At 44.4% G+C, this 11,722-nt stretch overlaps 1 protein-coding gene across 1 annotated transcript in view; it reads left to right on the forward strand.

The window, feature by feature from the left end:
* Positions 1-11,286, forward strand: part of PDILT (protein disulfide isomerase like, testis expressed) — a 54,047-nt gene extending 42,761 nt beyond the window's left edge. Inside the window, exons 9-11 of the mRNA XM_030212057.1 lie at positions 5,127-5,308; positions 6,981-7,070; positions 11,140-11,286. Of these exons, the coding sequence (XP_030067917.1) occupies positions 5,127-5,308; positions 6,981-7,070; positions 11,140-11,205 (338 nt within the window). The 3' untranslated portion in view covers positions 11,206-11,286. The remainder of the gene's footprint in view (positions 1-5,126; positions 5,309-6,980; positions 7,071-11,139) is intronic.
* The last annotated feature ends 436 nt before the right edge of the window (positions 11,287-11,722 follow it).

An 11,722-nucleotide genomic window follows, 5' to 3' on the forward strand; every position in this document is an offset into this window, starting at 1 on the left:
AATGAATATTGTTGGTGGAATGAAATCTACAATGGACACAAGATAAGAAAAACACCACACATTGTGGAGGATTCTAGTACAATGCCATATTGATAATGTCTAGTTGAAAGCCAGGGAAGCATAAAGCATGCACTGGCATTCTCATTTGTCGGTGGTGATGTGGTTCTAGTTAAATATTTAGACTTTACAGCCGCTTGCTGTTCAGCTTTCGATACATTTGGCTTAGATTTGAGAGGCTCCACCACAGTCCTAACCACGCTCTGTTTTTAAGAATAAAGATCCTGTGGGACAGTAATTTTCTGGTTGTGTTTTCTACCTGATATTTGGCACTGAGGATTGTTCATTTATTTGTATGCATTCAGGGGCCCTTTCACAGAGCGGTGGTAAGCTCAAAGCGGCCTTTACCGCATACTAATCTGGATCTACCGCTGGCCCAATGCGGGCATAGGTGGTAGTTCCAGTCCCGGCACGCAACATTTGCCATGCGAGGGAAAATAGCTAGCTATCTTCTAGCGCGACGCTAACCCAGTGGTAATCAGGCAGCACCACACGCTGCCCAGTTACCCTGCCAGATTGTTTTTTGTACCCCGTACTTTCCCACTCATAGCAGGCTCAATGCTGCTTACATATTATATACATGTACTTATTTGTACCTGGGGCAATTCCACTAGCAACATTCCATGTAGAAGTCGGCCCTTGCAGATCACCAATGTGGCCGCGCAGGCTTCTACATGAAATGTTGCTAGTGGAATAGCAAAATTCCATGTAGAATCTCCAATAGTAGCAACATTCCATATAGAATCTCCAATAGTATCTATTTTATTTTTGTTACATTTGTACCCTGCGCTTTCCCACTCATGGCAGGCTCAATGCGGCTTACATGGGGCAATTGAGGGTTAAGTGACTTGCCCAGAGTCACAAGGAGCTGCCTGTGCCTGAAGTGGGAATTGAACTCAGTTCCTCAGGACCAAAGTCCACCACTCTAACCACTAGGCCACTCCTGAATGGGTGGCATTAACTGCTCCCCCTGCATAGCCACGTGGTAGGTGAACTCTTACTGCATGGCCATGCCATTTTTGGCCTTTTTACCTGCTGCGGTAAAAAGGGCCCTGTGCTAATGGGGGGGGGGGGGGGGGCTGTTTTTGTGAGCGCTGCAGCACTTTTTAGCATGGCTTGGTAAAAGGACCCTCAAATATACTGCATGCTATCTGGCTAACACAGAGCAGTTAGCACTTCCTAAATAGGAGGCAGGAAGTGCTCCTGTGTTCAGTCGGAGCAGGTTAACAGATGACCTGCAATAAATAAATAAATATAGGAACGCCCCCCCCCCCCCCATCTTAATGCACTGTTAGTTTTGGGCTAGCTGCATGTTAAAATTCAGTGCTGTAGTGTGTTAAGCCAAAAGCTTAATGTATTTTAGTAAAAGACCCCTTAATTTTATACCTGAAGTAATAGAGGGTTAAGGGGTCCTTTTACTAAGCTGCAGGCTTTTGACTGTCAACATCTGTGACTTCAGTCTGGTCCTTCTGAATATCTACCGCTTGACTTGTTGTTTCTATTTTTCCCATGCACCAGGGCCCTTTTTACTGCAGCGGGTAAAAAGCCCCTAAAAAAATGGCCATGCGGTAAGAACTCTTACTGCATGGCGATGCGCAGGGGAGCATATGCTGCCACCCATTGAGGTGGCAGTATGGGCTCCCATGGTAACCTGGCGGCAACTGTCCAGCGTGCAGCAATGCCCAATTACCGGTGGGTTAGCGCCATACTCATGGCGTACGCTCGAGCCAGCACTACCGCCGACGGCCGCATTGGGCCAGCAGTAGTTCCGGAATAGCATGCGGTAAGCCCGCATTGAGCTCACCGCTGCTTTGTAAAAGGGCCCCAAGTGACTTCTTTAAGGTCAGAAGGAGCATCAGTAGGTTTTGCTCTAATCATGAGGCTACCAGCAGGAAATCCGGTCACGCCTCAGGGCTGGCATTTTGTTTTGTGCAACCTGCATAGCCACAAGCTACCATGTTGCCTCCCAGTGCTCTTCAGCATTATGTGTTGGGGTAGGGTTACCATATGTCCGGACTTACCCGGGCATGTCCTCTTTTTAAGGACATGTCCGGGCAACCGGGCGGGTTTTTCCAATCTGCCCGTTTGTCCGGATTTCTGGACAAACAGGCAGGCTGGTGGGCGGGCCGTCCTATAGGACGGCCCGCCCGCCAGCCTGCCCGTTTGCCCAGAAATCCAGACAAACAGGCAGATTGCTAGCCTCCCCTCCCCTTACTTACTACTGCCCTGGTGCTCTAGTGACCTCTTCCGCCTTTGGGGCAGGAAACAGCCCCCTCTTTCCTGCCCGGAGCACTGCCCTGCATGCATCCTTCCTGTTGCTGATCTCGGCGCTGATTCAAAATGGCCGCCAAGAGTTGAAGTGACCTCGCGAGACTTCAACTCTTGGCGGCCATTTTGAATCGGCGCCGAGCTCAGCAACAGGAAGGATGCATGCAGGGCAGTGCTCCGGGCAGGAAAGAGGGGGCTCTTTCCTGCCCCGAAGAGGTCACTAGACCACCAGAGCAGTGGTAAGGTAAGGGGAGGGGGGTGACGGGGAGTGACGAGATGTGTGACAGGGGTGAGGGGAAAATGGGACAGGGGGCGGCGTGAGGGTGTGAAAGGGGGTGGGGCAGGGTGTGAAAGGGGACGTGGTGGGGGTGTGTGGTGAGGCGGGGCATGTGTCCTTTTTGGGGGACAAAATATGGTAACCCTATGTTGGGGGGAAGGGAAGAGAGAAGAATGTGGCAGTGGTGGGGTTGATGATGGAAAAGGATGGGCGAGAGAGAACTGCGATGCGGCTACAAGGAGAATGAGAAAGGAGGATACTTGTTGGATCAAGACCACAACCAACGGGGGCGATGTGCTGAATTTTCTACTCCTGAAGGGAGCAGCAACAGTTTCACTTTTTGTTCCGAGTACTGGTTTACCTACAGCCGGCTCAGTTAAACGTCAACAGCTTCTTCCGACGCTTCAGTTTGTGTTTGTGGAAATGTCTTGCTGCGTTCAGATTCCCAAAGCTGTTGGCTTATTATTGTGACTAAAAGGCCATTAAGGTCTGATTCATGGAGGCCCTTTTCCCTCAGAGGGTCAGATTTACTGATTTTTCTCCCACTCTCTGTCTTTGGGAAAAGTTCTTGATGAATCAGGACCTAATTGTTATTTTTAAAGCTATTGACCATTTCCTAGAATTGCTACCTTCCCTGGCTCCAGTAGAAAAGATAATTTAATATGAATAATATATTGACTCTGCAGCATTTGCTTCTTCTGTTTTTCAAGCGTACTTGACTTATGTTAAGCGTTGGAAGTACTAATCGATGACAATTGTCCTGCTGAGGCCCCTGAAGCTTGTATAATATATTTGGATTCAGTAGTGCTATGGGAATTAATTCTTAACCAGCTTAACCTAACTATGCCCTCTGTATTTCTATTCATAGTAGAAGGTAAACTAAATGGCGTTCTTGCGTAAGGAAGCTTTGCGGTCTGCATCTGCGAGCTAGAACTTTCTGTAGAGTTCTGATCAGGAAACACTAACTCCAGGAAGCAAAAAACTTACCATTAAAATACTTTTCCCCCATAGGCTCTACAGCTATAATTAAATGACAATAATCATTCCAAGGCGTGAATATCTGATGGAAATAAAAGGTGCAGATTAAGAGAAGGATAGTTTTACTTCAGACAAGGAAATACAGGGTAGAATAAGAAATTCAATGCAATTCTACGAGCAAGACTGAATGACTCATTTGCAGAGCTGCCAAGTTACCCCTTCCAGGAGGGAGACTTTTTGGCCGGTCCTGGATTTCTGTCAAGTTCATCCTGGTGCATTATGGGACCTGCAGCACTGATTTCAAAGGTAGAATCATGGACTACAAATACTACCTGCTTTGGGATGTAAGTTTAAAACCAGGACTGGCCAAAAAGTCTTCCTCCTGGAATGGTTAACTTGGTAGCTCTCCATTTGCTGAAAGCCACTAAAAGCAAGTAAACCCAAGTGAACTCCTAGTGGAAAGGTGAAGGTAGAAGGTTTAGTGGGTTCGACAGGGATGAGACAGGAAGGACTGTGCGTTTTTGTTTGCAGTCATGTCAATGGCTTAGCTTATATCTGTGGCTGGGCCTCTTGAGTCATTGTGAAAGCATCTAACTATTATGAAAGGTAATTTGAAAATTGTGTATTAAAAATGCACCTATTGTATGTTTATTTTTCATATTCTTAACTCCCCAGAATATATAGATGGTAAAAACAGAGACCATCAGAAATGGCGTTTTACTCATAGCTAAACACTGTGTTGTCTATGCACGTTGTTATAGAGTACACCTGGTCTGCACCTAACTTAGGCATCAGGTTTTATGCAACGTAAAACATGGCCGAAATGGGCACGACCAAATTTGGTTGTGTGGAGAGACACTCAGCGTTATTCAATCTACCACGTGGAACTTTAAGCCTATTCTATAACATGTAGGTGTACTTTAGAGAATAAACCTAGGTGTATTTTTTTTTACCATGTGGATTTTTCAGGCACCATATATAGAATTTAGCCCTTAGCGTGTAAATGCAAAGGCACATTCACAGTGGAAGGACATAGACAGGGCATGGACGGGGGCCAACATTTTCGCACGTAACTTACAGAAAGTTGTAAGTGACATGCTCAAGTGTCACATTTAAGTGTGCGCATTTATGCCTGCTGTCATGGTGAAAATGGATACACCTATTTGTAGGCATGTAGATCTCAAGATGCTGTTGTAAAATTTGCACTTAGCATGCTAGATTTAGATTTTTTATTATTTATAACTCACCCTTCCCCCGGGCGGCGAACAAAAGAAACTTACATAAAAATTACATACATAACAAAAAAAACGATATAAAAAAACATGATCGACCAGCAACACATCCAGGCAAAGCAGTCAAAAATAATTTAAAAAAGCAATCACGGCAACTCTAGGCAAATGACAAAAACATCAATGGCCTTCAGAAGCAGAAAAAGCTAAACATAGCAAATAATCTTTCAATTGATGCTACATCTTGGTTCTTAACTTGTGGCGCCCTGTCATAGAACTGCCCCTGTGATATATTAATATTATTATCTTAACTGCAGATGCACCCTGGTCCCGTGAATGTAATGAGCTCTTTCCAGTTTGGGAGGAACTGGGCAGGAAGTATGACCAACATGAAAATATTACTATAGCCAAGATAGACTGCGCAGCAAATGACATCCAGCTCATGGTGCTGGATCGCTATCCGTATTTTAGACTCTTTCCTGCTGGATCAGAAACTCAGGTTAGTTTGATTTCTTCATTTAGGGGGTGATATCCTGAACCAACAGGCTTCCTTCTATCACTACCTCTTCTAGTGTGGAGAAGAGTGGTCCAGATTCCCACATGGAACTGAAACATTGTCATTACTCTGGGATATTGTAGATTCTGGTCTTAAATTTATTTACTTTAATGAAACCCACAACACCTGGACCTTTAACCTGGAGCAGGGGCGTAGCCAGACTTCGGCAGGAGGGGGGTCCAGAACCTGAGGTGAGGGGGCACATTTTAGCCCCACCCCCCGGCGCCGCCACCACCACCACCAACACCACCAACAACAACAACTTTGATGACCCCTGCCGACGACCCTTTCGACCCCCCTCCCACCGCCGACCCTCTCGACCCCCTCCTGCCGCCAACCATCTCCCACCACCTTGGGCTACATTTGCTGGCGGGGGACCCCAATCCCCGCCAGCCGAGGTCCTCTTCTTCACGGGAAGAAGAGGGCCTCGGCTGGAAGGGATTGGGATCCCCCGCCAGCAAAGGTAGCCCACGGCAGCAGGGGAGGGTCGTCAGCGGGAGGGGGGTCGAGAGGGTCATCGGCAGGGGGGTCCATGGCCAAATCTACGGGGGCCCAGGCCCCCGTGGCCCCACGTAGCTATGCCACTGCTCTGGAGTACTCAGTAACCTTTCATGTTTATGCTGGAATTGTGTTGTCATGGCATGGACTTTTGGAACCATCGTACTTTAGAACTTGGTACAACACCATCTCTCTATGAAGATCTTAATGTTGTACTGTAGTAATGGTCCTCCTTGACAAAATCCAATGTGTGCACTTAGAGGTTCCTTATTTTGATGTCAGAGCTTGACTAGAGTGTGCAAAGCAGAACAAAAAAAAACCACACACACACAAACACATAAAACAAAGACAAACAGGAAATGATTTAATGTCTGATCACGGAGAACATTTTGAAATAATGGACCAAAAGTGGTTTCAGAGAGAAGCTCGGTTTATTCAGTTAGGCTAAGAACATTCAAACATTCAGGGGCCCCTTTACCAAGCTACAGGAAAAAGGGGCCCTGCGCTAGTGGCCGGGGCCATTTTTCCCATGCACCAGGACCCTTTTTTTCCACAGAGGGTAAAAAAGCCCCTAGACACACATGGCCATGTGGTGGGGAGTCCTTACTGTAACAGAGAGAGGGAACTAAGTACAAAAAAGGTCCAAGCAGAAAAAACAGCACATTCTACTATTAAAGGATTCTTTTGATGAAAGAACTGTGTTCCCTTTGTTTTTAAAGGCCCTTTGGGCTGTTATTTTCTGCGGGGAGTCCTTACTGCCACCCATTGAGGTAGCAATAAGGGCCCCTGTGCTAACCCGGTGGTAACCAGGGCAACGAGTGGCAATGGCCGATTAGTGCCACGTTACTGCCACACAAGCCATTTCTGAGGGTTTTCTTTTTCCCTCGGAAATGGTGCACGCTCGGGGCGGGACTACCGCCAGTGGCCTAACTGGGCCGGCAGTAGTCCTGGAAGAGTGAGCGGTAAGCCCACGTTGGGCTTACCACCACTCTGTAAAAGGGTCCCTCAGTAATTCAGCACTGGCTTCCTACCCTGGACAGAAAGGTGTTCACTGGGAAGTCGGCTCTAGGTTCATTGTAGGCGTTTCAGTAATCTGATCACTTTCCTCTTTTGACAGACTATACGCTATACTGGAGAAAGGACCTTGGAAGCTTTTAGTGAATTTTTAGAAAAGGAAAGTAAAGCAAGAGATGAAGAAGAGAAAAAGGTGAAGAACTTTACTACTTCAAACTGTTGTGACTTTTCAGACATTACGAAGCAAAAGCCTATTCTGTATGGTGCCCTAGTAACTGGTATTAGCAGATAAATGTTTATTATCATTTTCTAACAGAAAAACACAGAAGAACTGTCCTCTGCAAAAATGAAGAATACCAGACACAGAGAAGGTGACGGAAGGCACCAACTCCCAGTTAGAGTTTGACCTGTTTGTGCGGCATTTGTCGCCTCCATTTGCTGTGGTTTAACTTGACTGTTATTTAGGATTCGTGATATCATTCCTATATTATTTGAGTACTTAAATCATGGTGCCAACTTTTAGCGATACTGTGGCAGTTTCTTGAAGACTCCTGAGGAAGGCCTCATGGCCAAAACACAATTTTTATAGAGTCCTGATTCTGCCATTTGATAAAGTTGATTGCTACACCTTGCCACCTTGATTACTGCCTTTCGTCACCTTTGCTGCGTCTGGTATTATCATTTTCGATCATTCTCAAGAATTTTCAAAAGTGACTCACATCATCCACCTGTTCAATACCAATCTGACCCCTACATCTCCGCCAGAAAAAAGAGCACTTTTTTTCAGCCTGAGTTCGATAGTGGCTTGCAAAGCAGAACAGTTAGTAGATGTGCTAATTTCTGGCAAATCATACTTAAAGTCTATCAGGTTATATTATTCAGAGAAGAGGCATAGACGGTCATAGCCCTTCCTGCACTAGGAATCAACAGAAATCTCTGAATTGAACACAGTCCTCTGCAAATTATTCTCTGCAGAAGTTTGGGTGAATGTTTTGATCTTTTTGCACCTCAGTTTTTATACCAGCTCTGCCACTGGCTGTCTTTGAAACTTTTGTCCAGTCGTATCATTTCCCTTGGGCTGCTCAGATCCAAAAGCCACGTACATGGCTGAACACAAAAATCCCACGAAAAGAGCAATAAGGAAACAAAAAGTAAGAAACAGAAGAAGGCTCAGACAAACATTTGTTGCCGTAGCATCAAAAACTCAGCAGTTGCATAAAAGACTTGACACAGTTCCGCGTTCCTATGTGAAGCAGTGCGTTCCGACTACAGAGGAGTGTTCATCTCTGCTATTGTTTCAGAGATTTACTGGAAACTGATTTCATTTTCTTTCAAGGTCTCGTAAAAGACCAACACAAAATTATTGTAGTTGTTATATTGACTTTTATGGACAAACACCTGTAAGAGTCCTGAGGCAGGCTTTATGGGCTGAACGTGGCGCCGTGTTGTCTTTCATGCAACAGCTGAGTGTTTAAGGTTACAGCAACAAATGGGCTTTTTTATGTGTATATAAATTAAAGTATTGTTTTATTTATTTTTGTCCCATTGTTTGTTTGATCCAAGGCCTATTATTAATAGTCTTACTGCTACTTAAAACATATAGATTGCTACAAGGCATATACTGCTCTATACAGATACACAAAAATAGAGACAGTTCATGTTCCATGGAGCTTACAATCTAATTCACACAGATCTGACAAATAATTTCTAGTACTCAGTTAAGCATTACAGTTAAACATGTTTAATATGAGAGGGCCAAGATCAGGAGGAGTCTCAGAATTTTGGGGATTTAAAAGCAGTTTCAAAGAGGAAGGCCTTTAAGCAGGACATGAATATGGACTGATAACTGTATATAGCAGTGGAAGAAGACCCAGAAAGAGATAAACACTAACCCCCTAATTCTATAATAAGGGACCTATGTTTAAGTTCCATTTGCACGCTTACATTTCTAGAATGCTGCTATTCACGCACATACGTGCACACTTTTGTGTGTAAAGGGCAGCCACATTCTCAACACTATTCTATGATCGTAGCATGCAAATGCAAAGAGTCATTCACTGGGGAGGGGCATAGGCAAGGTCAACATTTACATGCGTAGTTTATACAATTCTGTAATTTCAGCTCATAAATGTGGAGGAGTGGCCTAGTGGTTAGGGTGGTGGATTTTGGTCCTGGGGAACTGAGGAACTGAGTTTGATTCCCACTTCAGGCACAGGCAGCTCCTTGTGACTCTGGGCTAGTCACTTAACCCTCCATTGCCCCATGTAAGCCGCATTGAGCCTGCCATGAGTGGGAAAGTGTGGGGTACAACTGTAACAAAAATAAAATAGATACTATTGGAGATTCTACATGGAATGTTGCTACTATTGGAGATTCTACATGGAATGTTGCTATTCCACTAGCAACATTCCATGTAGAAGGCTGCGCAGGCTTCTGCTTCTGTGAGTCTGATGTCCTGCACGTACGCGCAGGACGTCAGACTCACAGAAGCAGAAGCCTGCGCGGCCACATTGGTGGAATAGCAACATTCCATGTAGAATCTCAAATAGTAGCAACAGTGGAGGAGTGGCCTAGTGGTTAGGGTGGTGGACTTTGGTCCTGGGGAACTGGGTTCAATTCCCACTGTAGGCACAGGCAGCTCCTTGTGACTCTGGGCAAGTCACTTAACCCTCCATTGCCCCAGGTACAAATAAGTACCTGTATACAATATGTAAGCCTCATTGAGCCTGCCATGAGTGGGAAAGTGCGGGGTACAAATGTAACAAAAAAAATGTCACATTTAGGCACTCATATTGGCATCAACCATAGACTTGGTATATGTGAGCTTAAATATAGGTGCATTGATGCCAGTTTATACTAGTGTTCTACAAGAACATATAACAGGTGTAAGTACTCTTATAGAGTAGGTTTACAGCTTGTATAAAGTAGACACTAACATTTTGGTGACCTGTTATAGAATTTCCCCCTGTAGGTGTGTTTGGAGAGCGACCAAAATGATAGGGGATGGAACTCCTCTCATATGAGGAAAGGCTAAAGAGATTACGGCTCTTCAGCTTGGAAAAGAGATGGCTGAGGGGAGATATGATTGAGGTCTACAAAATTCTGAGTGGTGTAGAATGGGTAGAAGTGAATCGATTTTGTACTCTTTCAAAAAGTACAAAGACTAGGGAACATTCAGTGAAGTAACATGGAAATATTTTTAAAACAAATAAGAGGAAATATTTTTTCATTCAACAAATAGTTAAGCTCTGGAACTCTTTGCTGGAGGATGTAGTAACAGTGCTTAGCATATCTGGGTTTAAAAAAGGTGTGGACAAGTTCTTGGCGGAAAAGTCCATAGTCTGCTATTGAGACAGACGTGGGAAGCCGTTGCTCCCCCTGGGATTGGTAAAATGGAATGTTGCTACTATTTGGGTTTCTGCCAGGTACTCGTCACTTGGATTGGCCACTGTTGAAAATAGGATGCTGGGCTAGATGGACCATTGGTTTGACCCAGTATGGCTATTCTTATGTTCTTATAGGAGTGGCACCAAGATAGGATGGAGTCCCAGACTCCAAGTGGTATCGGAAGCATTTGCTTTGACTGAGGAGGACCAAGTAAACAATGATCACTGGTCTTATCTACAAAGAGATCACTAGAAACTTTAGCAAGGACCTTCTTAGTGGCATGGAGTGGGTCAAGGATAGCTTGGAATTCAAGAAACTCAAGGCAATGTTGGAAGTAGTTTGCATGGCAGGTAGGGTCTGCTGAAGTTTTTTGAGGTGTTAGGTAATCACAGCATAGTTGAAGGCAGCATGATCAGTTGACTCAATGTGACATTCATGGTTAACAAATTAAATGATTGCATTCACATAACACACCCTTAACAGAATTGTGATGAAAAGTGAAATCATTTTCTGAATTATGACATTTGGAAGAGTTACAAATTTATAAATAAACAACACAATACCTTAATGAACAATGTTCTCCTTAAAATGATCAGGCTTATCTTTACTTGAGGAAGACAAATTCTTTTTCTGTGTCTTTTTCTGAATTTTGCCCAACTGCCCACTCACGAACATTGCATATGCCCCGGTAGGTATCGTAATAAAGAACTGGAGCAGAGAGGGGGGAGGATTTATTGTCACTGAACAATAAAAATGAATAAAAAAGCCAATCCCCTGATAACATTCTGTGATGCATTTCAGACGGTACTATCCATGAGTTAACTTGGGAAACCTGCTTTATCACTTATTAATGTTTTTTGGTTTTGTTTTCAAAGAGCCGTTCTAGTACAGAGGACTTAGGAAACGAGCAGCAAGAGAAGCCACAGAAAGAAGAACTTTAAATTTCTGAAGATTGCAAGTGATTCCTCATAACAAAGTTTCAGTTCTTTCATCGTAGGCCTATTGATAATATAACAATAAAAGAAAAAGTCCAAACCAAATGTGCCGCTTTATTGCCACTGGACTCTGTTTGAATGTAACTTGTCGTGTTACAACCAGATAGCCGGGCTGTCTTCTGTGGTCTGTGCTGAATCTGGGTATTCAATGCCAGGCCATTTCTGGTGACCGGCATTGAATATCTGGGTTTTTTTTTTAAGGCGGTTTGAAGATTACCGGCTATGTCGATATTCAGACGTAGCAGGTTATCTTAAAACTGGCTGAAGATATACCAGAGTTTGACGTGGCCAAATATGACTGGCAAACCCGATTTAAAAATCGGCGGACAGCATATTGTCACATGATATAACCGGTTATCCACCAGCGGCTATTCAGTGGAGGATAGCCAGTTATCCCTTGCTGAATATCGGCGGATAGCTGGTTAAACAGCGCAAAATATTGGGTGGAAAAAGTTTAGAAAAC

Source organism: Microcaecilia unicolor, chromosome 8, assembly GCF_901765095.1.
Source record: "Microcaecilia unicolor chromosome 8, aMicUni1.1, whole genome shotgun sequence".
Lineage (NCBI taxonomy): Eukaryota > Metazoa > Chordata > Amphibia > Gymnophiona > Siphonopidae > Microcaecilia > Microcaecilia unicolor.